Below are 26,261 nucleotides of genomic sequence, written 5' to 3' on the forward strand. Positions count from 1 at the left end.
GATGATCACAAAATTTTAGTACAAGATCAGCTTGTCTTGCCAACTCTCCTATGTCAAGAAACAGCCAATTTAAAAAAAATAATTCTAATTGAAAGATGGAAAGGAAAAAGGAGAGAGAAGATGGACTTCAGTGACAACAAATTACGGGGCAGGCACTAGAAACAAGCTTATGTGCTAGTGAGGGGTTCAATCAACCATTCAGAGAAACCAATTGCTTTCCATTTTCATTAAATTTCTACCAGGAAGGAATAAGTATATTATAAAACCAAATGCTACACAGGAAGCACATTCTGAGAAGCAAGTAAAGGACTCTCCCCAAGTTCCTCAGGAAAAGGTCCCAGAATCCCAGAGTGTTTTCAGTTGGAAGGGACCTTAAAGATCATTCAGTCCCAACCCCCTGCCATGGGCAGGGACACCTTCCACTAGACCAGGCTGTTCCAAGGCCCATCCAACTCAGCCTTGAGCAATTCCAGGGATGGTACAATGTAAGTGTCTTGAAACACAGCAGGCTCTGGAAACAGTCACCTCATTTACTTTAGAACAGTCAGGTTTTGCTTCTTGCCTAATTTTCCCTGTTCTCAGGAGAGCCTTTACACACAAGCCCACATAGCAGGGAGAGGAGTGGAGTCCGAGATGTTCAAGCTCTGTCTAAAGGCACTTGGAACACAGGACAGCACCTGGCAGGGGGGTTTGCTCATGTCTGGAAGACAATGCTTGGTCCATCAACAGTCTTAAGGGTTAGCATTAGATCAACATCCTCAACGTTAAATCCCCTACAGCGTGGAACCAGCTAAGCCTCTCCAAAGTGTCCAGTGGCACAGAGACTGCTAAAAACAGCTGGGTGTGATGGCCCAGGCCAGCTCAGCAGGCAGGTGAATTGGCACATCCCTGTTCATGCAGAGTGTATCAGGGTCTGGGCACCAGGAAATCTCAGAAAGCAAGTCCTCTGTGAAATAACAAATGAAGTATGTATCTTAATCTCTCCCAAAGCTTTTGTCCCAAGCATTCTAGCAGAGCAGCTGACCTGGAATTTAATTCCCTTCCTGGCTATTTGATAAGGTCAACCTGACACAGAAAAGAAAAACTCCTGAATATGTCTGGCACCACCCCAGCACAGGCAAGTGGAACAGAGCCATTTCACACAGCTGCACACAGAGAAATTGGGATAAGGCCAGCCACACATCTCTACATAACACTGTAAGACAGACCTTCAAGCTTATCACAGGACCAGACCCTAGGAACAGTATATGAGCATTACAAGTTTCTAAAAACCCACAACAATCCCCACCCTAAAAACCACCACTCCCAAAACACACTCACCTTCTGCAGCACCCAAACTGAGAGAAGCCACCATTGCTCCAATTCAGATAAAGGCAGTGTTGAAGAACAACAGGGTTTATTCCACACTTCCATACCCCATCCACAGAACCTGGGCATGGCAGATCTCCCATCAGAACTCAGCTGAGGCTCCAGTGCTTCAGCACAGGCACACCCACACTGCAGACATAGCACCCAGGGCTCACCCATTTTCAGTGAACCCACACATGGAGCAAGAGCAACTATTTCAGTAAATCCACTCACAAATATCCTAAAACAGCAAAACCAGTACTTGTCAGCTTTGAAATGCCAATTCTGAAATGCATGTACAGAAACAATGCTACAAAACTGAAAAGATACACATTATCAGGCAATTTGGCCATTTGGTCTCAGGCTGGTGGTACATCAACTCAACTGTTAGTACAATAAACAACTTGGTTATTAAGAAGAGCAGCAGTCCACATCCTTAGAAAATCTAAATTTTTTATTATACATACTGTATTACACTGAAAATACGTACCCAAAGACAGATTATTTTGAATTTACATCTGTACATAAAAAAACCAAAACAAACAAAAACCAATAGAAAACATACAGGCTATGCTATAGATGTGACATTTTACAAAATGACAGTTTTTGTTAAAGGCACCAGATTCCCAGAGGGCTCTGGCTTAACATTTTTTTGTCTTTTTTTTTCCAGTCAGATCTTACTATGAAAATGTGATTCATTCTTAAACCATGTGATGTCAAAGTCTCAAGATTCTTTTACCTAGACAAGTGGTCTGCACTTTGACACAACTTAGTGAGAGAAGTGACTAATTCCACATGGAGATGTCAAGCAACTACTAAAGGCTCCCACTGTATCCAGGATCCCATGGTATTGAACTGAAAGATTAAATGGCAAAGCCAGCACTGAAAATCAGGTTAACCCACAAAATACCAGCCCAGTACTAGAGTGTTAACTGTACTAAGCCTAGACTGGCTTGTATGGAGGTAACTACAAAGCACTGGAGTAGCAAAAGAACGAACAAAAGGATGTAATTTGTGATCAGAACTCTTGCTCAGCATCCTTTCTGGGATCCCTTTCTTCATTACCTTCATTTCACTCTTTCTGGTCCTCATAGCACACATGAAAGAAAATGGAGCCTTCAGAAACCTAGCACTTCACTATTAGGACAAGTTGTTGAAGAACTCTGGGTAAGATGAATGTGCTCTTTCTCCCCTAAAGAAAAGTTTGGACAGGACAGGGAAAACACAAGCCACTTTCACTGCCTCTTTCTCCAGTATTTCATACTCAAATCAAAGAAGCCAATTCATATCATGCCTAGGCTTGCACAGACAGGGGCATCTCTACAAGCAACAGCGACTGGGACATGCCCCTTGATGAGGTGCAGCTCAAGCTCAAAGTTTTCTAAAGTTTGGGCTTGCTATTTCCTAAAACTTAATGCTTGGATAAAGGGATGAGGAAAGGACAAAAGCAAAGCTTTAGGAAAACTCTGAATTACTTCTCTGGTCACTCAGTACACATCTGCAAGTCATTCTAGAGCAAAGAAATGCTTTCATTTAACCTTACAGCACACACTGAGCCTCACTGAATAGCTTTACATCCAAGTGATTGAGTATTTAAGAAAAAAACCGTCAAGTTCCAAGACCAGATTTTGTTCTGTATGTAACAATTCCAATATATCAGAATTTCAATATTGAATTTGCCCTTTCTGATTTGTCTGGCATTATTCCTACTTTCAGAACACAGATTTGATGATTTCATTCACTGAACCAAAGAACTCCATGTCGCTTTACTTCTTACTGTATCATTCTAACAATGTTGCAGAAACTTCCCTTGCTTGAGGCATTTAAACACTTTCTAGATTCACAGATCAAGTTGAAGTAATGCTCTGGTATTATATGAGGGTCATAGAGTGACTTTAAAAAGTAATTAAATTTTGCAGTGTTAAATTGTCTCATCCTAACAAGTTAACAGAATTAAAAATACACTATAGTTCTACTTAAAATTTCCATTTATTGCCTATGACTGACTTTAGACTAACAGGCGTGGAGACCAACTGCATTATGCAACAATTACAAATAGCAGCACGGTTAAGCTTCCTACATACTAGTGCACTCAAATGACTCCACTGCATTCTAGAAGGGCTTCTTGAAGAGCAGAGGGACTGCTATCTCTACCCAAAGCACAGGTCTGAAATGCAGGCTTCTGTGGACCCAGAAAGCTTAGTGAGGGACCACCATTAATCTCCAGCAAGGCAAAAGAACCACCACACAGCAGCTCCTGACCACGACTGAACTGCACAGGTCTTGCATCAACAGTTTAAGACAGTACATGACCTTCAAGCCAGCCAATTTCTAAATGCTCATTGTTAGCAACTGTATCTGATACTTGCAGCTCATCTAGCAAGCAGGAGCAGCTAAGACAGAAGTATCACACACATTTACAGAAAACTGGTCATCACAAGGAAACTTTAAAATCTGAATGCAGACAACAAAAGGAATGTCACTTTTCTTTAAGCCTTTCTTCTAAAAGATGAATACTTTCATATCCTATCATTAGCCCTCACTGTGTAACACTCTAAAACCAAATAAATTATAACCATAACACATTCTACTGAATTCCTAAAAACTAAAACTCACTACTCACCCTCACTTGTAAAGCTGTTTTCTAGCTGTTTAAAAAGAAAAGTTGGAATCAAAATTACAATCTACGTTGTTTCTGAAATGGGCAGTTCTGGGAAGGATAGCCTGATGTGACAGTTAAATGTAACTTCCACAGTAAAACATGCACAACACTGTAACAGCAGCAGTTACCATCAAACACTCTGCCTGTTACAGGAGCTAGAACATTCTGTGTATTTGCTTAAATAAAGTTAAGAAATCTACGCTTTTGGTCACATCTTAAAAACTGTAGAATACAAGGAGTTTTTTAAAATATTATTTATACTTGCCCTGTCTTGTTGGGTAGTTTGACTGAAAAACTAAGATTAAAATGCAATGAAAATTCCCCGATAAAAAAACGACTCTAACCAAACATCTAAATGTCTTTCTCAGTATACAAGTGTACTATGGGATTTGGTCTGCTTTTTTTTCAGAAAAAAGGAACAAGAAAAAAAGAAGCCTCATTTTCTCCTAAAAGTTCTACTTCAACATGAACCTTTAAGTCAGCCCAAGGTACCTCCTGAACACATCACCACTCTGCTACTCATCTTTGTATTTCTGCCTTCTAAGCAGCATTCCCAACCAAGCACAGCTCCACACACAAGTACTGGCAAGAAACCAGACACTGAATCCAAGACTTCTTCAAATGATGAAGTCAGGTCTCCCAAGAAGGAATCCTGACTTATGTATATGAACCCTCTCAGTAAATGCCAGCTTTGTTTGTACTGTTAAAGCCAGATTACACCAGTGGTATGAACACAGTTATAAAGATAAAAATGTGCTTCTACTAGCAGGGGACAAGTACAAGGCACATTTATATGCCAGTATAATTGTGATCACATTAGCAATTATACTGATAATACTACACTGGTAAGAACCACAGCTACAGTCATTCAAAACTTTTTGGGTCAGAGCTTGACCCAAAATTTATGACTGCTCAACCAAACATACATTCACAGTGCCTCAAGACAACAAAACTTCTACTCAGATGTGTCTCAATCATTTCTAGGGCCATTTTTAAATCAAGCTCCAATTGGTTTTGAGATGTAGTTGTTTCCCTTCCTCCACCTAAGTTCCACTGTGCAAAGGACTTGTTATGCAAGAGCCACAGGCCAACTTCTACCCCAAGATTCCTATGACAAGAAACCATCACTTCTGGGCAGTGACCAGCCACAGTTACTTTCATAATTTTGATGGTTTTTTTTCTTCAGAAAGTTATGATACTCAGTTTCTGTCCATCTCAAATAATGCCAAATATAGATTAACTCATGCTGGGCATGTACATTGACAATACAGAGAGTTAACAAAGCTGCTCAATCTCATCCTATGACCCAAACATAAATAAACATACAGTGGGTACCTTTGGACACTGACATCTACCATCTGCAATAGTTTTACTGCAGCTGAAATACAAAGTTATCAAGCACCGACCTGTGGTACTTCAAACATCCATTCTCACGACAGAACTCATGTTGCCAAAGAAAATGTTTTTACAATAAAGATCTGTGCCCTCAGTTAACCATGAATGACTGTGCAGTAGTCTCCTTTTCACGTATTCAGCAGTAAACTGATCTCCTTTTTCAGCATCCTGAACTGCAGGAAAACAAAAACACACCAAAATTTTCTACCTCCCTCCCCAAAATCATCTTTCCCTCTCCCAAGATTAATAAAAAAAAAAAAAAAAAAGCGAGTTTGACACCACCATCTTTTGTGTTCACTGAGCTCAGTTTGGTTGAAGAGCACAGCCTCTACTCTGAAGGGTAATTAGAAATGTACACATGAATGCCATTTTGCACAGTTGACATACTTTATGAGCTGGTTGACTCTAAGCTTGATTTGGTCCAGTCTGCTGCTGCTTCATCTCTTAGGAAACATTAGTTATAGGTTTGTACTTCTTGAATCTGGTCCATTCACCAGTAGCGTAGTTCATTTCAAAGACTGTGTCAACCAACATAGTGGTGCTGCCTGTGCCATCTGCCTTTGGTAAATCTTCTGTATGTTCACTAAGTTTAATTTGGATGATGTCACCTTGCTCTTGGCAAGGATTCTCTGTGGAAACAAGGAGAGAAACACGTTATACATTTCAACAGTATATTAGACAAGATAGGCAGTTTTTATGCTTAAAAAAAGCTCAAACAACAAGTCTCAAACCCAAAGCTGAGCAAACCACAGACAAAGATTTTTCTCCCTCCATAATCCTGAGACCAAGTTTTAAAAATAACAAAACCAGACCCCAAAAGATGAAGGTCAAGGCTAAAGTAATTGGAAGAACATTAAAAGAGGGAGTAAAGCCTGCCAGTGTCATGTCTCTCTGCCTCAAGAGTCAGAAGAGAAGTTATTACTTAAATGGAGTTGGTAAACTTGAACTACCAGAGTTACTTTACTTGGGAGACATTTTGTAGCTAAATGCTTCAAGAATTTTTAGCTGGTAAGGAAGCCCAAAAAGCTACACTGAAACCACTTGTCCCAGACTCAGTTCCATTCCAGTAGAAGTTTTAAATGTTACACTTCAAGGTACTGGAATGATGCTCAAGAATATCAGTTGACAGTAATTTATCAAACCTTCAGAAGGTGCTGACATTATTACTGAAGGAATTCATACTTCACTATACATGCATATGTGAATTTGTATCACACACACTTCCAAAATAGTATTCTACCTTGTGGTAGAAAAAGCTGTCCATGTAGATATTAAAGTACAGCCTCCTACTGCAATTTGAAGTAGCGTGGAGTACTGAAAACACCATCATTAATGAAAGATGCACCAAACTCAAAGCTCAGGGATCACCACAGTAACTCTGCTCTGGTCATCCTCACTAGTGTACTGCATTACTCCAAATGCATAAGCCACACTTAGGCTGTGGGATTCTGGTGATAAGAGCCCCCAAATACCAAATTAGAAACCAGAGCTAGTGTGCAGATGATGGAGTTCACTTAAGGACTCTTAAGCCCCTTCTCATCTTACATCCAATAATCTTCTAGGCAAAACAGCTTTGGTCTATCAAGGCCAACACATAACAAGATCCAGCTATGAGACAGCTTATTTCCCTGTGATTCACAGCACCAGTAGTTACCTAAAGTCTGAGACAACAGTTGCCAGTTTCTAAAGCAAGGAATTAGCAAAGGGGCTGTGTACTACCCAACTGGTACATCAACTGGCCACAAAAGAATTTACATTCACTGGTCTCTAGGCAGAAAAATAGCACCCAACCACTTTGTTCACTGCTTACCAGCTGCCTTGTTTCTCTTCAACCCTAAGCCATAATTCTACAGCGAGTTCTGTTATATTGCAGTCAGCAGCTGTTCTAACGGACCCAGTTGACTTGGTGGAAATGGACCCTAAAGACCCATTTCCAGGTAGTTGGAACTACAATTCATAAAATTATGTAGAGTCCAGTATAAAGCAAAGAGTACAACACATACAGACAAAGCTAAAGCAATGCACTCTCACATGCACATTTAGAAATGATGAGCTATAGTTCAGATTTGTGTATTCAGAAATAAGCTACATTAATATCAATACATGCCTCTGGATCCAGCCATGAATCCAAGTATAAGAGCCTTTTCTGGCCTTGTAACTTTGTTTGCAGTCTTGAACATTTCCTGGGCAGCATACATTTGCTCCCTCTGTAACAGACAGAACAAACATCAATTCAGTTGAGAAAAACTCTGCCAACAGGAATCACATTAATACCCACAGATGAGCATAAAAGAATAATGTGAAAGTTTGTAGGACCCACAAAAAAGTTAACAAAAAAGACATCTTAACCTCAAGGCTTCCCCTCTGCAATACTTACACCTAACACACACAACAGTGACAACTGAACTCTGGACATTGAAAAGACACCCCACCTTCAAATAGCTACAGAAACACATGAGAGGCTTAATGTTTATATTATCAATTCTGTGTCCTTTATTCCCTTTTAGGAAGGAAAAGAAAATCCAGTGCTTTCTCTACAATCCAACAAATCCAGGCTTGCAATAATTTCAGAGGATTGCTTTTCCTTTAATTAATGCAATAGAGGTACTGAAGTCACCCAGCTTGTTTAAGTTCAGATCTTGCAAGCCAGGCTTACTACTGTGCTTAGCAAAGTCTTCTGATCAGTTGCATCTTGAACAGAACTGCAAGCATGCACATAAAACATACCAAAATACTAGGAATAAGAAACTTCAAGATACATACTCACTCTTGGTCTTTGAAAAACATGCAATGGGAGGATGAGGTGATCAGAAATCTTTTACCTTTAAATAATCTATTGATGGATTTTCTTCTACTACAGCAATGTCAGGACAATTTTAAGCAATTTATATTATATGCAATTGGCTGGGCAATTTCTGCTGGAAATATACCTTTCTCCCAAAATTTCTTATAATGAGCAACACATTATTTTACATAACATACAGCATTAAGTAACGACATCTTACTGCAACATTAACACTGCACAACTAAAAATGTTGTGAATAACATTAAGACAGCAATGCTAAACCACAAAGTATTTTTGTAATCTTCAGTTATAAAAAAACAAAGCCTCATCTAAAAAGCCTCAGCCACTCCATGATCCAAAGGCCAAGAAATACCAACATACAAATGAGATTCAATCCACATCAAAATCATTAGCCAAAAAGAACCTGTTTTTACTTACTGTGAGAGAGAGGCTTTTTTTCGGTGGTGGCTGTTGCTGAGTTTGGGGGGCCACTTGTGGTGCCTGTGCCGCAGGGGAGACGGCAGGAGGTGTGGTGGGTGTTAGGGGTGAGGTAGGTGTAGCTGCAGGGGGATTAGAGTTACTGTTGTACATGGGTGTTCTTTGTTTGAACTGTGCAGGGAGAGTTGTAGTAGCATTTGGAGCTGCAGGCTCTTCAGTCTGTCTGTTGGTCTGCAAGGCCTCTCGTGCAGAGCCAGCTGCAAAAACCAGTCAGGATAATTAAAAACATTATTATCCACAAATAGGGATTAGCATCACCAGTGGCCTTTAAAGGAAACTAAAATCTCTGATGATTCCATTTTAGCACCACATTCAATATGCCATCTAATATCCATATGAAAAAGTAAAGAGCTAATGCTCTTTCCATTCAGTTATCTTTAGAAATAATTAGACAACAGAGTAACTAGCTGTTCAATATGGATACACCATACTTAGCATCAAATTTGATGCTTAATCAATATCCAACTTATTAAATTGAAACTGCTATACTTACTTTTCAGTTTATATAACAACTGTACTCTGATCCTACCAGGATTGTTGCTGCACTATTACATAGAGCAAGTCCAAAAATATTTCATCAGTTTTTACCTAATGTAGTGGCAGCTTTCAAAGGAAGCAGATGAATATACATGAATATACTGAAAATACAAATATACTTTAACAGATGTCTGAATTAAATGCAGTCTTCACAAATCACTTGTTATTTAAACACTAACTGCTAGAAGTTAAAGCCCCACAACTTTGACAGGGTTTAACTGTTCTTTCTCAAAGCTGATCCATTCACCTGCAATAAGGATGTCATACTATTCCAAAACTGGCTGCAGTTGGAGGCAACTCATGAAATCACAGCAGTCTGACCACACAAGTTACCATCTGTCCAGCCAGTGGAAATTACCCAGTGGACACTACGTTTTTTTGCAGCTCTTGGACACAGGCACAGCTGCTTAAACACCCTTCACAAACCTGTTTACACTGTGTTCACAGAAGGGTAAAGGCAGATATGGATCAGAGCTACACTGATACCCTTCTGATCAGATTTTAGGAAATGAGATGTCTATGGTTCTCCACCTTGGCACAGACAATGGTTTCAGCAATACTGGTATTTTTCAGTAGGTGTGGAACAGTTGAGAGGATAAACATTTGCAACTATGAGCTATTCTTGTACAAGTTTCATTACTGGCTTTGTTTCTCGTCAGAATAACTGATTTTTATAAAGTAATGTCTTAATTATGCAACCTCAGATTATATGAGGCCAAATCTGTGGATCTTCTGTATGCATCTTATATCAAGTAAACAGTTTATGTTCCTGGTCCATAAGAAAAGCTAAATGCTCCATACTCCTAAAGGAAAGAGTAGAGAACAGAGAATTTTAAACTAGACATTTCCTGCTGTTGAACACAATGCCAACACTCTGGAAAATAGTACTACAGCTACTGACACAGTGATGTGTTCTTGGCTGCATTCCTTCTGGAGATGCCAATTTTCTGCCAGAGAAAGATATGCACAGACCTTCTGAGAGATTCTGAACTGTTTTGAGGCCAAATGAAATGACTGGGTTTTGCATATGCAGTTTTCTATAGTGCCCAAAATGCTACAGCTCACAAACAAAAGTAAAACTAATGTATTAAAGGGAAATGTTGGTTCTCTGTTAACAGACAGGTCTGGTAATGAATCCCAGTCACACACATCTGTTAGCACAAACTGATACATTCCACTGAAGACTTCACACACAGCAGGGAAGGAAAAATAAAATCAAGTTGATTAAAATAAAAGTGTAGGAAAAAAGGACTTGTACAAACTATTTTTTACTATTGGCAATTTTCTAGAACTGAAAATAACAGCACTTCCCAAAATATGCAGGAGGTCAGCTATTATCTTTGTTACACAAAGGTGTAAGAAAAATGGATGAGTTAATCCCAAACTGTGTGAAAGGTAATATGCACTTGCCTCTAGAAATAAAACTGACTTCTGAAAGCAACGGTTTGTACGTGCTAGCATGTGTGAGCATGGAATATATACTTCAGACTTATACTGATTACTCTTTGGGGATTACAAAAGCTAGATTTTCTATTACTGTGCAAGAAAAAAAACCAAACAAATCAGGCAATTGTTTCACTTACTTGACCTACCTAGCAGTCACTCTAAAAAATTAGAGACAACAATTATTTTCTTTACTTAGGTTAAATAATATGTCTGGTTTACCCAGACTCAAAGGCTGGAGTCTTGCAATAGATTTTATATTGTTAATGTGGAGTTTCACTCAAGTTGAGGGACAGTAGGTTTGTAAATAGAAGAGCAGCCAGACAGTGAAACTGTACAGAGTTGGAGTTATCAGGTCCCAAGAGTAAAGAAGTGTCTGTTACCTGGCTGTGTTTCAGAGCTTGGGATATAGGAGGACGATGGCACCACACTGGGGGTAGCAGGTAAATAACTTGTAGAAGGTAGTGCAGGCTCGTTGTTCAACGAGCCAAGTTTCTACAGAACAGAAAAGAAAGTATTAAAACCACAATGCAAGTATTCATGGGCTGTTTCTGCATTTTAAATAGAACTTCAACATTAGTTTTACTAAGATTTTCCTTTTGGGAACTTAACTGCAGACTCCTCTGCTAGTTCTACCTAACAACCTGTATAACTTTCTACTTCAAACATTAGAATTTTGTGTAGATGGCACTCTATGAAGAATTATGCTCTAGGATTAAGTGATCTGCGTGAGGAAACATGTTCTTCACCACTAGCAAGCAGAACTATGTTCATCCACTGGCATAAGGCTTACTAGGGTATCACCCAGGAGAACACAAAGCCCTCTGGGACATAGGCAAGCAGAAGGCAGCAGTAACACCACAGGCAAAAATGCCATTTCCACTGATACAGGCAGTCAACACCAACACATGACTGATGCCTTCTAGGATAAGGCTACAGAAAAAGCCTCATTTTGTACTTAATTATACATGACACTGCATACACAGAATAATGACAGCAGCATGGTTGACAATTTCACTGCCTGATCCAGCCTTGTGAACATAAGGGGGTGAGAAAGGAAAGAAGTTTTGCAGAGAATAAGTTAAATAGACAAATCATTTAAGGTAGCCCTACTATATAAAATATGGACACTCTCTAACATGTGGAACTTGCTAAAACAAAGATTATCTTAGCACTCTTATCCTAGCAGAAAGAGAAGACAACCTTCACTCCTGATTCTGGCCTACCAAGATCTGTCTGTATGTTGGCCTTGGTTTCTCACACATGCCCAACAGTCAGTTTCTCACTCAAAAGCAAGGGCAGGACATAACATTCTTGTAAAACCTACATCCTGACTGAGAAAACAAAGCTACACCATGGTTTCTAATATGCTGTATCTGAAATGGGAAGAAAAAAGCCTACACATGACTTATTCTCCCTCTCCCTGACTGAACAACTTCTAGCAAGAGGTTTGATTTTTCTTTGGTGAAAATACAATGGAATTTTGAAAAAAATATGTAAAAGTTTTTATATAAAGAAACATATTTCAGCAAGTGAGTAGAAGATCATTACAGTGTCTAAATGGTTTAGATAGTACATGTTAAGATTATATATATATTTTTTTTGACTGGTTGGTTTTTGTTCGATTGATCTTGCTTAGTTTTACCTGTGTAGATACAAGGCCAGCAGCATAATCTGGGGTAGCATTTTCTACTACTGTTTCTTCTTTGGCTTGCTTTTCCACAACTTCTGTATCTATTGCATAAAACCAGAAGTGAGTCAAATTTTTTTTTTCAGAAACATTGAATATACTTTTTAAACAAAGAGATAAAAATGCATTTCTCAAAGTATGCTAAAACATGCTTGAAGAGATATATGCTGAAATAGATACAGTAATCTCCAAACACGGTTTTATAATGAACCCAATAACAACTGAACCACCATGTACAGGATATATTAACTGAGTAATTTGATACTAGAAGGCATGAAAGCCCAAGCAACATTTTAATGGTCATTCTGGTTTTGTTCTGAGATGGTATTCTTTTTTTGTGAAACATACAAAAAAGTTCTTTTGGGACAAATATGCTGCATAGTATATCTTCTTCATAAGGTTAAGTAAGGTACCACCCTGTCACTTGCCTTAAAAGCAGTTTATCAGATATTATTCCCTTGTTAAGATCTCTCAGTCAAAATTTTGGAGAGTGCTACAAATTTTTTTTTAACATTACTTTCACATAATTTACATGGCCATACAGCCAGCAGAAGTGAGCATATGAAAATAACTCAGAAAAATGTCCAGCACTGAAGCCACTCACACACCTATGAGCTGCCCAAAGCACATCTGATTAGCTCAACCCTTTCACGTGACTGAGTTACATTACCTACGCCAAGGCAATATAAGTAGGAGCACTGAAACAAGTGAATATCCCCCCTTAAAACCTGTTTGGGTTGGTTGGTATCACATCCCCTCATTTTTTAAAGTTTAGCTCAGGCTAAGATTTAGCAAATTAAGAACAAAATGGTACTACAAATCTTGATCCTATTTGCAGGTGTACTGATAACCTTTGTAAGTAGACTGCTGTACCAACCTAATGTCTTTCTTCTTCTCTTTGCTTCACGGCCAGCACCCACCATATCCAGCTCAGAGATATCTAGAAGCTAAAAAGAAAGACCACAGAGAACTTAATAATCATTGTTAAATGCATGTAGTTTATCTCTAAATATCATCCTCAGGTTTTTTTCCTTAATATATTGATTCAAAAGAGCAGCAGAAATTCACTTAGGTGAGAGAAGAGAACTGAGCAGAAAAACAAGGAGTGTGCCTACCTTTACTCCTCTTTCTTTGCGCAAAGGTGTTCTTGAAGGAGGAATAGGAGTTCTATTTCCAGAAGGACTAAAAACACTGGGTGCTGAAGTACTCCTGAACGGAGCTTGTTTTGGTATTCCTTTGAGTGGTGCTTAGGGAAGAGCAAAGAAAGCAACAACTGAAATATGTGCTTAACTGGTTATGAAAAATGCTTTAACAAGTTCTTCAGCTCTTCCCCTTCTTAATGCACACACTATCTGCCCTTTAAATTAAAACGTTTATAATGTGGAATTGGATATAACACTACAGATCCCTCAAAGGTCAGTCGGATTAGGTTTTACTCTTCAAAGGAGGAGAAAGAGCCTATCGCTGATCAATGCCTGCAATCCCACTCTACATGAAGTAATCAAACAGGTGCACTGCTAATGAAATTTACTCTTCCTATACACACAGATGCTTTCCTTACTTCTAAAAAATAAACTCTGAACATGTAAAACAGTATAGAACATACATCTTTTGAATCCAACTATTGCTGAAGTTGCTCTTCGATTTTCACAATCTAATTACTTGGTAAAACTGTATTTAACCAAAAATCTTAGCCAAGCTTCTGCAGGGCTAAGAGCTCATGATCTAAGGCAAGGTACTGCCTTCACAAAGGAGTGTGAAATTCTAGAGCTGCTGTTTGCACAGGCAGGAGGACCCAGTCTGGGTCTATAGTGCAGAGCACCTGCTGTCTCAATACTCAGTAGCTTCAGCTATACCTGCAAGCACCTGTTTTCCTCCCAGCTCTATGATGCTGCCCTTCTACATCACACTCAATAGTACCACTAAACCCAGCAACCTTTTAACTATTAAACTATTATTATAAATATATACATTTATATAAATATTGAACTATTGAAATATATGGGATACATATACAGATCTATCAGGTCTTTGAGCTTCCTGACAATCTCATCATGCCCTGCAAGCTGAAGATAAACAGAGAACTTCAGTTTGAGCTTAGAGACTCTGTATTCCTCTAAATGTTGTACTGAAAATGTTTCCACCATAGGACAATGCTCTGACCCATGTGAGCAGAGCAAACCTCAGCGGGTCCCCAACTCCTGTTTCTAGAGGCCAACTGGCTCTAAAGGCCAGGTCTAAGAACTGGCTTTATTCATTCAACAGCTACACAGAATGCCAAGAACTAACTTTTCTGTAATGGAACAATCTTTAGTTCAAATTACAACTAGACCTTTTGCATTTTCTGCATGGACATGAGGCCAAACTTCAGCCCTCAAAGCCACATCCTAAACAGCATCAACACAAAGTACTTCATAGCTTCCAGCCACAACACCAAAAAAATCACTCAAAGGTTCACACCTAAGCATCACTGGTAGCCAGGAAAGTTATACCTGTGCAGTGACTTAAGAATATGTAATTAATAAACCCTCTTCTCACACCTTATTTGAAAAATTCAAGCAGTTCAAGAACTTCAGCAAATAGCTGAAATGCATTAATACAAAGCAGAAGGATCATTCTACAGGTTTGCCATGTAGAATTCACTGCTCAGCCTTGGCTGCAGAAAACACTTTCCCCACCTCTTACTCCACACAGAATTATACAAATACAAAATAGCTTCAGCCTACTTCACAGCATTTCAAAGAGCACAGCAGACTACTGTGATCCACTGTTCTCCCTTTTGGAGCAACATGGCTTAGTCAGGAGTTATTCCTGGAGTGATGCAAATTAAATTCCTATCAAAGTCTACAGGCATGATCTAGCTGAATACAGTTTAGAAGCATGGCAGATATACTTGCCATTTAAAAAACCCCACACACTGTTGTTCTTTCCAACAAGACATATCAGAAATATTTAAGTATCAGGAGAGAGGGAGGCAGAAAGGGAAAAATGCTTTGCTTAAAAAAAAAAATAAGCTTTTGTAAAAAAACAGATGGTAACTTTATTCTTCATCAAGGCCACTTTATCAGGTTTTCTTTCTGAGAGCTGATGAAAGTGAGCCATACTTGTTGTATCTATCTTCTTGACCAGTCCCCTGCCTTTGGCATGGAAAGGCACTCCTGCAGTCTTCTTGAGCTGTTGCGCAGTTTCTGTTGCTAAAAAGAAAAATGGCTTTAGTTATTACAGAACCTGTGCTGAAAATATACAATACATTGCTTCTTACATAAAATGTTATTAACTAATACATAAAGAGATAGGAATAACAAAATTAAAGCCCAGGTCATTTATGTGAAGTAAGCATAGTATTAGGAGAAAATGAAAAAATCACTATGACCAATGGACAAGATGGCCTAAGCTAAAAGAAATTACCAGAATAGGGTATTTACTCAATAGACATTTAAATAATTTTTAAAAGTTATATGACACATTATGAAAAGTTACAAATTTTGTATTTAACCAGACAAACTCAAGTGGTATGCAAGAAAGCAGCAAGCTGCTGCAACAGAACAGCAGCTGCAGTAAACTATTTTAAGGTCACTTAGTTCAACCAGCTACCAATCCATACATGTACACATATGCTGCCTTTTGTTAAGGGAAAACCCTCCTGGTTTTTACAGCCTGTACATCCATACAGAGTGAAAGAAAGCATTAATTAGCAGCTCTTGCTCCCTGCTCCAGAAGCACATGGCAAAATAAAAGGGTTCTCATTTTACTTTTGTTTGAGGAGCTTTAACCAAAGCTGTCCCTCAGAAGTCCTCCCAACTGACTGTTACATATACCTAGGAGAGGACCTCTCTGTGCTTTATAGAGTAACAGCTCTTTGTATGCCCTGAAATCTTAACAGCATTTAAATCAAGATTAGCATTTTAATGCAATCCTGGCTGGAATGACTTGCACCTGGCTCTTCCACACATCAATCCATCCTCATCCAGGAAAGCACTTATAACAGAAAATTTTAATGTGTATCTCCATTCTGGAGAATAAGACTGACTATACCAAATATAAATCTTCCTTTCACCATTTAATTTGTACCCAATCTTAATACTACTTACACTTCTGCAAGAGTTCAGCTCTGAGAGTGGCACTTTTAGGTTTCCTTTTCAGCTGGAAATGTTTCACTGGGGGAGTAAGTGGCCCAGCTAGTGTTGTCAAGGCATTTTTGTTTAAGTATTGGCATTCCAGCGGCAACATAGCTGAAGTTTCACATTCACTTACTGCATAAAGAGTCAACACAGTACACAGGGGTATTAGCACCTTTGACAGCTAATGGCAAAACAGTTTACATCTAGACTGTACAGGTGGTTTTAAATTTTAGATAACTTGTATAAACACCAAGAGTACTTTCCAATTATTACACAATATATAACCAGTTATTAGTATGTTTGTCTTTCCCATTAGCTTCATAAAAGCTTCCATTTTAATTATACCTAGTCAAATTATAGGTATCTTAAATATGCTACTGTTGTCAAAAAAAGATAGAAGTTATTAAATTCTCAGATTCCTTAAAAATCACACATGTAAACCAAACTACTGAATGAAAATCCAAATAAAAGTGTGGACAGACAAACGATCATTTGTTTACAGAAAGAAAACAAAGTGTTTCCACCTCCAAGTTATTTAATGATTGTTTTGCTGCAATCTCCAGCCCTGAGATAGTGTCCATACATGGATGCCTGAGGGCTTTTTCTAGACAATGTGTTAAATAAAACCCACTGAAGTAGGAGTAGTTTTGTGTCACCATTTACTGTCTAAAGCAGCAACTGTGCAAGTGCCTGACCCTGTATTTTCAGCTGCTGGGCAATCTGTAGCTACCTGGCCCTCAGCAGCACAACTCTTCCCAAGATCAGTCTCCCTTCAGCACTTCTCACCTGCTGTCCAGACACTTCCAGCAGAGGCACCCCCTGCCCAGGACAGTGCTGGTGCTGCCACACAAGACAGAAACTTGCTGTTGTCTTGGTACCACAAATGGGAGACAGAGCAACACAGAAAAAGCCTCTACTGACTAAGCTGCAGCACAGCCTGTCTGTGATACTAATGAATCCACACAAACTTTTGTGTGCCTTTCATGCGCCTGGCAATAACTGACATTAAATTCTAATGATAAATGAAAATATAATTTAAGAAGCTACCATTCCTCAAATGCCACAATTCTCAGTCCAGTACCATTCCAGGTCATGAACTGTGGTAGTTCAGAGACAAGACAGTGCTTCTTCTCATACCTCTACTGTTAAGACAGCAAGGCTGCCTGTGAAATGACAGGTTATTCCTAAAAAAAAGGCACCACATTCGTGCAATTTTCACCAACAGAAAAGGCTTACCTTTTTCTCTAAGCTCTCCTAAAATATCTTGAACATTGGGATTCTGCTCTTCAAGATCAAGGTTAAGGGAGCCAGTATCTGGAAAGGATTTTAAAATATCAGCTACCATTAAGACCCAGGGGTCTGAATCCAAGGTAGCGAGCTGGATAATTTCAGTCAGTGCCCCTTTCATCTAACAAAAAAAGAAAAAGAAAATCAACCAATTGGAAACAGTTTTAAACAGGTTATAGTTGGATTTACTTTAAAAGACACAAACATGCAAAATGTTTCACTACTGGGGGAGGGAAGAGGGAGACTGTTTCCACACAGTTACACATTAACTCTAGAACCAAGCAAAGAATGAACCAAGGTAATTTTTTATAGTGCTTTCAGCTAATCTAACCCAAGTTTGTTTTGAGCTTTTGGCAGCTCAAAGTTTTGTTTAGCACTGGGCATTTTTACTAAAAGCAGTAGGCAAATTTTTACATTACTGTCTCCTTCTGTTTTACAGTCACACCCCCTGTGGACCCACACCTATTCAGTGATAGGAATATGCAAATAGATTACAAGTTATTTAGAACAGGCATCTAAATGAAGATGTGCCCCTTGCCAGCCTACAGCATAATTACACAGATTATATCTGCATCATAATTGTCTTCAAAATATTACTTAAGTGTAGGCCAAAATAAGCTAATCAATACTGTATCTAACAAAAATTATGTATTATGGAAGTAAACACAGCCCTCTAACATGCCACAAGTAACAAAATTTTCCATCTACCCAAAGTTTCCATAGTCAGAAAAAAGTTATTTTTCTGTTTTGAAAAATGCAAAATAATACATAAAGTAAATTCTAAGTCTCATTGTAACAGTATTTTTTTAAATTATTGACCAACATATCTGTTGGCACTATAACATTAAAATCAAGGTGACTACAGTCAGGGGTTTACTTCATTCACAAGTATAAACCCCCAAAGACTGAACACTTTCTTTTTTTTCTAAGTAGATTTTCACATAACCGTGACAACATTAGCTTCAGAGAACTAAGACGTTCAAGATATTCCGCGTGTATAACAATCCACAAAACACAACAGTAAAATTATATAAAGTAGTTTACCAAACTCTATCTGCATGGTATTAACACTGAAGAATGTACAAGCAAGGATATTCAAATACATGAATTTTGATTTTTTCACCACCTGTTGTGGCACATACAGCTTAGTTACAGTCATCATGTTTCTGAACACAGGAAGACAAGCAAGAGACTCATCTTCACCTTTAGGCTGTATTTCTTTCCCTTTAGTTAAAGCACTCTTTTTTGAAAAGGTTTAATAAAATAAGCTTACTCTATGCATACAACTCTAAATAAAAGTTATAGAAGTTAAATTTCTGCTCCCTATTCCTCTCCCATCCACTTTTAAAGCTCAGAGGAAAACAAACATTGACATTTCTCAAGTCCTTTCATCTACACAATGTTACTGCCCTCTCACTTTGGAAGGGTTTACAAATCCACTACAGAGCCACTTTGTCCTCTACCCCCTGCGTGTTTGAGGGCTCACACATTATGTGCTTGTGAAACAAACTGCATCAGTCCATCTTGCCCAAAATGAGCATCTCTGTAGTTTAAGCTCAACCAGCTCCTTGAAGTGACTGCAGTCACACGAACACCAGAACCACAAAGAGGGGAGAAGGAAGAAGACACTACATAGGCCCATTCCCATCTTCAGCAGTGACGTGGATTTGCTTTGGGTTAAACTGAGCACATAACCAGGACCACACACTGTTTAATGTGCTGTCAAATTTAACCAACACTTACCCAGTGGAAAGAATCAATTTCTGAGGCTCTAGTCTTTGCTGTTCTCTATTGCTCATTTCTTCCTCAGTAAATGTAACCCCACCAGAACCTCCACACACTTGTCCACCTCTCTATTTTAACCCTAAACTCCTTAACAAAAGTCACTTATACGGTGGATGAGGATGACTGTGAACACTATCAAAGCAAAGTCTTTTGTTCTCTTATCTATCCTAAAGCAATCAAGGTACTGATTTACATGAAACACCTGGAAACCTAAAACATCCCAAAAGAGCTGATGAATTCATAGCTTTTACAAGCTTTTCTGTGGACACCACAAATGCAGCTAAGTGTACAGAATGTCATTTCCCTCATCAAAGCAAAGTCGGGCAATAGCTAGAGGAAAAATTTCTCTTGCATCCTCACAATTTACCCTTCATATCTACTTCACAGAGCTCACATTTATATAAAAAATTCACAGAGCTACACGTCCATAAAGTTCCTGTAGAGCTCTGGTCTGGGCATGTTGCATCCCCTCTGCTCTCACAGCTGAAGTTCAGGCAGCCTATTTATGCCAAAACCCACTGCTTTACAAGCTTTTGGTTCCTTCAGGAAAGGAGCCCAGAAACAATTTGTTTGCCTAGCAGTGGGTAAATAATGTTATCACAAGGCCTCATGACAGAAAGAACATGGTGGAAGAACAGTCACTACCACACACAGGGAAGCAAAGCAACTAACAGGTATGTGAGCTAACCAGGGACCTTGCCTGAATATAGCTTTGCATTTAACAAGCCTGGATCCAAGTTTTGAGTCAGGTTTGCCATCAAATGGCAATTTAAATACATGTTCCCACTTCAGCGTTCAACTGGCAGCTGAAAAGAAACATTTCATTTCTGGTTTGAGAATGCATGAAATGCAACTCAACAGGGAATCCTACATGCAGTTTTCCTTTTACTTTACAGGACACAGCCATATCCCCAAATTCTTAAACGTCTATGATTGCAACACTGGGTCAATAAGATGCCCAGCAGCTCCAACCAGCATCTTGTTAAGCATGAATGGCAAGATCTGATGTAACATTTTCCAGTTTCTCTTCTAAAACCTAAGTATCTTAAGTATTTTTCTCAGCCTGCAAGCACAAGAAAAAGCACAGGCCATGACTAGAAACATCTAGCAAGTAGGGATCAGGCAGGATGGGAAGTGTCTGGGAACAGAGACAAAGGCAGATTAACAATGGCTGTGCAGGAAGGACAAACAGGACTTGGGAAGGTATAAAAAAGGAAGTGTTAATAGTAACACACAACGTGACAGCTCCAAGATGACTACTTGCAAAGAATTCACATTTATTTACTTTATATTCTGCCTAAATTAATGTGTATGATGATATTTTCAGACAACTGCATCAACAGTTGGCTAGCAAACCAAATGAAGCTTTAATCTTTCTGAGGCTATAGGAAAGATGGTATTTAATAGGTAGCTGTATAATCATTATAGAGAATTTTCATTAAACTAAAAGCATTGTATTGAAAACACAGTATTAATATTTACACAATACAAACCCAGGATGGGTCAACACCACTATGGTATGTGGTTTGCATTTTAATCATGAAAAAGAGCTGAAGCGGCCAAGAGAAATATTGGATTAAAATATACCATTTTACATCACAGAATAATGATGAACGCTAAGTGCAGGACTGAAAGGTGAACGGCAGCCTGTGTTTTCTCAATACAGAGAGAAATGCAATGTCCCCTCTTACTCCTTTGCACCCATACTCCACAATTCCCATTTCCCTGCACAAATGGCTCCTGGTCCACACAAGCCAGTATAAAGAAACAGTTTTTATTCCTACTGTACTAAATGGGCAGGTCCCTGCTGGGATAGGGATCTTCCTCTCAAGATAATTCAGAGAGCACAGAAGCACAGTCCTTGTTCCAGACTTGGTTGTAACATCACAGTCTAATCCTGAACAAATAAATTAAACCTTGGCATAAAAAGAAAGCTTGAACTTGCCATTGTGAATCAGATTAACAAGAACATAATATGCAAAATAAACAGAAATAACAGTTCTGCCAAATTCACAACCGAAACTCTGGTCAGCACTACACTGAGCTTTAGGAATCATTTCAAGTAAGTGCAATTATCTAGAAAAAAAATAGCAGATGAAAAGCCGTAAGATTCAAGAGTTTGCAAGTTCTGCCCAGAGAATTACAGTGGGAAAGGAATTTTTGATAACTGCCTACAAAACACAACTTAAAATGAAAGCAAATTATTCTTATTAGTCAGCAGGAACAAACATGCAGTAATGAGGTTCACAGCATGATAAAAAAAAATTAGGTTTATTACCTGTCCCACAAGAGTATTATGAGGATTAAGTAATTTATATCTATATAGTATTTGAAGTGTTGAATGAAAACATTATGAAAATTGAAAGATATCATATATGAGGATAAAACCACTTAAGTGAAGGACTGATCTTTCAAGAGAGCTCACTGAAGATTCACTTGTCTAGACTGAAGCTTTCACAGAGATTTAGAAAGGACCAGGAGCAATTAAATCCATTCTAAACCAAATACCACTGGGTTCCTTGATTCCCACATAGCTTTTTTACTCAAATGTCTGCTCCCAAACGATTTCCATGTTATTCTAAGCTTTCATGAAAATGCTACTATATAGAAAACAGGAAAGAAGAATTGAAGAGAAAATAATTCAATTGAATCTGTTATTTAGAGAAGGGAATATCTTTAAACATTTAACATATCCTGTAACTGCTATTGAGATTCTAAAAGCTTTACAAAGCTGATACAGTACATTTTCCAATACAATTAAGCTTCCAAATGCCAGCTCGGTGCCTCTCGTACATGATCAATACAGACTGGCACATGGCATAGGAAAGACATGTGACTTTCCAAAGAGAAAAATTAAGTACTCTCACAGTTTAATAACTTTCAGACTTGGGAGTGATTTCCCCATGAAAATTGACAAATTCACTTTCAGAAAGCTATAGCTACCCTGTCCTGGCAGGTAGGCACGACTTCCAGCACTCCCCACCACACAAGCAAAGGCTGCTGCAGAGATGTGCACAGCCATTCTGGACACAGACATATTTATCTATTTTCTGGGTACTGTGTGCAAAGTACTCCATGCCAATTAAAACATCAAAATTCTTGATAGTAAGTTAGGTGACAAATCTACACAAATAAAACTATGTTAGCAAACTAACTACAAAAGATGAGCATCCAGTAAGACAACAGTCCTTTCTGTCAGCAGTTTGGTTACATCAGCTACTTTTACCATTTATAGAAGGAAGCCTGTAATGATAATAGCAGGCCTACCAGCAATGTTACGGGTTTCTGCCCCAGGAGTTTTCCTATTTTTAACCTTTTTTTAAGGCACTTCTCCCAGCTTAAGGAAAAAAAAAAAAAAAAAAACAACAAAAACACATGTTCCTGAAACAATTAAAGATGCTAAAGTTTAATATTTCATTGTAAGCTGATGTTGCTCAATCAAGCATCACTGGTTTATAATGAAAGATTAAACTTATGATTGAATTCATGAACTCTACTTAACAGAAAAATTGCACAATATTTTGTTACAGCAGTAACAAGAGCTTTACATTTGGAACACAACTGATCACTTTAAGTACACAGTAAAAGGCACACTGACTGACTGACTTGCTTTTCTCTACATACACTTCACCTCCACAGCTAACACAAGCACAGATCCAGGAAAGCTGCTGGCTGCCACCTTCCTAGGGTTTGGTTTAAAATGTTCACCCAGTGAACACTCTTGAAGCATTTCAACAAATTATTTCAGTTTGCTTGAATGCTGCTCCGTCAAAGAGTTGCCATGAGTGCTATTTATGAAGGTCCCTAAGCTTTTTGAAGCTCTTTTCAATCTAAAAATAGCACTGATTTTTCTAAACACTGCAATACTAATTTCTTCCAGGCTACTTGGATTTTCACATTAAGTTCACAAGAATTTTGCAAACTCACAAGTTCACATGAGCTCCCATCCCCCTTTTCTGGCCTTGATTATTTTGTTTGTCCAGAACACGACCCCATCTATCACACACAAGGATGACAGCTTGTTCACTGAACAGGCACTAAACACAAATATGTTTTAAAATTTAGCATAAACATGCTGAACAAGAATTATTTTTTCTAAAGTGACACCACTGAAGAATCATACAGATGCATGTGTCAAGACAAACACTGACAGACACTAAATTATTGCTTAAAGGCAATGCTTGCCCATTTTCAGCCTAGTAGTGAACAAAAGCTGAGCATATAACAATCCAAGTTATATATCACACCCAGCCTGGTATATATGTATATTAAGCTTAAGAAGCAGCTGTGTCTTAGCCAAGTAAAAGACTGGTGAAAGCACAGCTGAGGATACTCTACACAGGAAGGTGAAAACTAACTACATACCACTTCCATGATTGTTACCAGGAACTACTACTTTACATGATTGGAAGTAGGAAAGGAATTCCTCCAATCTGGCTGAAGAAACTTAAGATTTCCAGATATTCTCCAGCTATTGCCCCGAATATCTATAGCTGCCTACTGGTAAGAATAAGCCAGGCAGATGAGGTATGGTCAAGGGCCAAATGAAAAAGCCTGCAGAGCCAGCTCAGACTCGAGCCAACCAGTTTATTAGCTGGGGCAGGACGACAGAGGAAAGCACCAGCTGTTCCCAGAAAGGTAAAGAGAGGCAAACAAAAAGCATGGACATTTTCCCCAATCAAGACTTGACTGCAGGCACGTGGGGAAAAGCACTGCTCAGCACAGACCCCAGATCTTCCACTCCCAAGGTTTCAGCACTTGCTGCTGTCCTTCCTAAAGCCGAGATGCTCGACTTGTGACACCTACACAGCTGCCAGTACTAAGGAAGGAGTGGAGGAAGCTGAACACACACACGGCTGCTCCTAAACGATCTGTCCTAGCCGTGGCACAACCACTGCCTCAGAAAAGCCCTCTTCCCTGAAAGGCACCCAAAACACAGCCCTACAGAGTCCCTGTGGGCCACACAATGGGTTTCAGTCCAAACTGCTTTCCAAAGGCTAGTGCCAACCAGGGAATTCCCGAAGAGCAGGAAGAGGAGGAGCAGCAACAAAGCTCCCACTCCACTCACTCCCTTATCACGGGGAATCTCGGCGCTTTTCCTTACACCGAGAAGCGAGTTGGGAGACTTTCTTCACTTATTCCTTCTCGAGGAAGGCTGCGAGGGAGAGGCGGGGATGGCTGTGGGGACCAGCCCTACCACATGCCCCTGCCCTAAGGGGCTGCGTCCGTTCGGCTTCGCCCCGCGGGCAGCCCAGGGTCCCCCCTCCCCGCAGCCTCCGTATGGAAAAAAAAGGGAGGGCGGGGGAGGTGGTGCTGGCACTGCCCCCCCTTCTCCCCTCACGCCATCTCCGACCTCTCCCCCTCACACACACGCGCGCGCCCCGCTTCGCTGCGACTCCCACCCGGCTCTCACCTCATCCACCGCCCGGCGGGGCAGGTGCAGCATCCCCAGGAGCAGCTTGAGCTTCACGGCCGAGGAAAGGCCGTGGAAACAGAGGCGGATGTTGTCGATGACCGAGGCCGTGAGCAGCGAGGCGATGCTCGGCGGCGCCCACAGCTCGTCCGTGGAGCCCAGTTTGTTGTGCAGCCACAGGCCGGTATCGCTCTCCCGCATCGACGCCATCTTGGGAGCGGGGCGAAAAAAGAGGGGATTCTCGACGGGCATTTTATGAAGGCACCTAAAGGGAGGGAGGGGGTGAGGACCCCTGCGGGTCGCCGTCTTGTTCGTAAGCCAAAATGGCGGCGCCCAATGAGGTTGCACTTGGAAGGCGGAGGCTCTGCCGTAACCTAAAATGGCGGCGCCCAGGAGGTGAAATGCAGTAAGGCGCTTCTCATCTCTCGGCCAAATGCAAAATGGCGGCCGCCATAGCTTTTCGTCCGTATTGCAAGATGGCGCTGCTTCGCTGCAGCGAAGCTCCTCTCTCAGCTGCAACTCATTGTCCCTCAGAGTCCGCCCTGACTCCTCCTGGGCAGAAATGGGAGGAGAACCTCGAGCGGGCCGCCGAGCTGCTGCAGGGCTGGGAGGCAGGGCTTTCTGCCCGACGCGGGTTGTCCCCCGCGCCTCCCGGCGCCGCGCTTGCCGGAGCGGCACGTCTCCTTCCCGCGCAGCCCCCGAGCCGTTCCCTCCGCGCCTCTCCTGCCCTGGCCGCGGCCGGCCCCTGTTCCCACCCAGCTCCGCTCCCTGCCGCTAATGCCCCCTTAAAATGCTTTAACCCAGCGCCGCGGCTCCCTCGAGAGCTGCCAGCCCAGAGCAGCTCGGGCGAGGCGGGGAAGCCGGCCGAGGTGCTGCCTCTGACAGGGCCCGAGTATCTCCTCCATGATTTTCGCCGGAGATTGGCGTGCTGGGTGCTTCAGCCATGTAGGAGGTGACCGCGGTGGCTGTGGCACAGGGGGTAGGCACTCAGAAACCCGCAGCGCATACATTCGTGCTCCCTAGCGATTCGGCTCGTTGTTATTTAAATACGAAAAATTAATGGCCTAAATCCCGGAAGATTCAGGGGGCCTTTCAAGTGCAGCATAAACGGTTCATTTTAGCGCGTCTATGGTTGAAATTAAAGTACAGGAGTTGTAGGAGTGAGGAGCAGATTCTGCTGATCTCTTCTTCTAAGTTTTTGAATGAAAACGTTTTCTTTACAGCGTTCCACCTTTAAAAGACGTTGTTTACAACCTGATTTCTCTGGGAGGGCAGAGCAATTGTTGTCGAGGTGCTCT

The 26,261-nt window shown here is 40.3% G+C and overlaps 2 protein-coding genes across 2 annotated transcripts in view; one reads left to right on the plus strand and one right to left on the minus strand.

Moving 5' to 3' along the window:
• Positions 1–1,823: 1,823 nt before the first annotated feature.
• NELFA (negative elongation factor complex member A) lies at positions 1,824–26,175 on the minus strand. The gene is made up of 11 exons (XM_005517897.3): positions 24,964–26,175; positions 17,715–17,886; positions 16,449–16,610; positions 15,462–15,551; positions 13,473–13,603; positions 13,235–13,304; positions 12,313–12,401; positions 11,051–11,162; positions 8,628–8,884; positions 7,512–7,611; positions 1,824–6,033 (listed from the first exon to the last, which is right to left on the minus strand). The coding sequence occupies exons 1-11, from the start codon at positions 25,213–25,215 to the stop codon at positions 5,849–5,851; spliced, it is 1,620 nt and encodes a 539-aa protein (XP_005517954.1). The 5' UTR covers positions 25,216–26,175; the 3' UTR covers positions 1,824–5,848.
• Positions 25,107–26,261, plus strand: part of LOC102113041 (NELL2-interacting cell ontogeny regulator 1-like) — a 36,053-nt gene continuing 34,898 nt past the window's right edge. Inside the window, exon 1 of the mRNA XM_014262502.2 lies at positions 25,107–25,147. The gene's annotated coding sequence lies outside the window, so the exon portion shown is untranslated. The remainder of the gene's footprint in view (positions 25,148–26,261) is intronic.

Source organism: Pseudopodoces humilis, chromosome 6 (assembly GCF_049639895.1).
Source record: "Pseudopodoces humilis isolate 2021_Gansu_Grassland_sample_001 chromosome 6, ASM4963989v1, whole genome shotgun sequence".
In the NCBI taxonomy this organism is placed as follows: domain Eukaryota; kingdom Metazoa; phylum Chordata; class Aves; order Passeriformes; family Paridae; genus Pseudopodoces; species Pseudopodoces humilis.

What these genes read in the sequence shown, in the direction of transcription:
- NELFA (XM_005517897.3), bottom strand. Translation starts at nt 25,215, where the DNA reads ATGCCCGTCGAGAATCCCCTCTTTTTTCGCCCCGCTCCCAAGATGGCG. An exon ending in CCCGCCGGGCGGTGGATGAG is followed by an intron (nt 17,887 to 24,963) that starts GTGAGAGCCGGG and finishes TTTTTTTGTTAG; the next exon opens with ATGAAAGGGGCACTGACTGA. An exon ending in GAGAAGAAGAAAGACATTAG is followed by an intron (nt 12,402 to 13,234) that starts GTTGGTACAGCA and finishes TTTATGCAATAG; the next exon opens with ATACAGAAGTTGTGGAAAAG.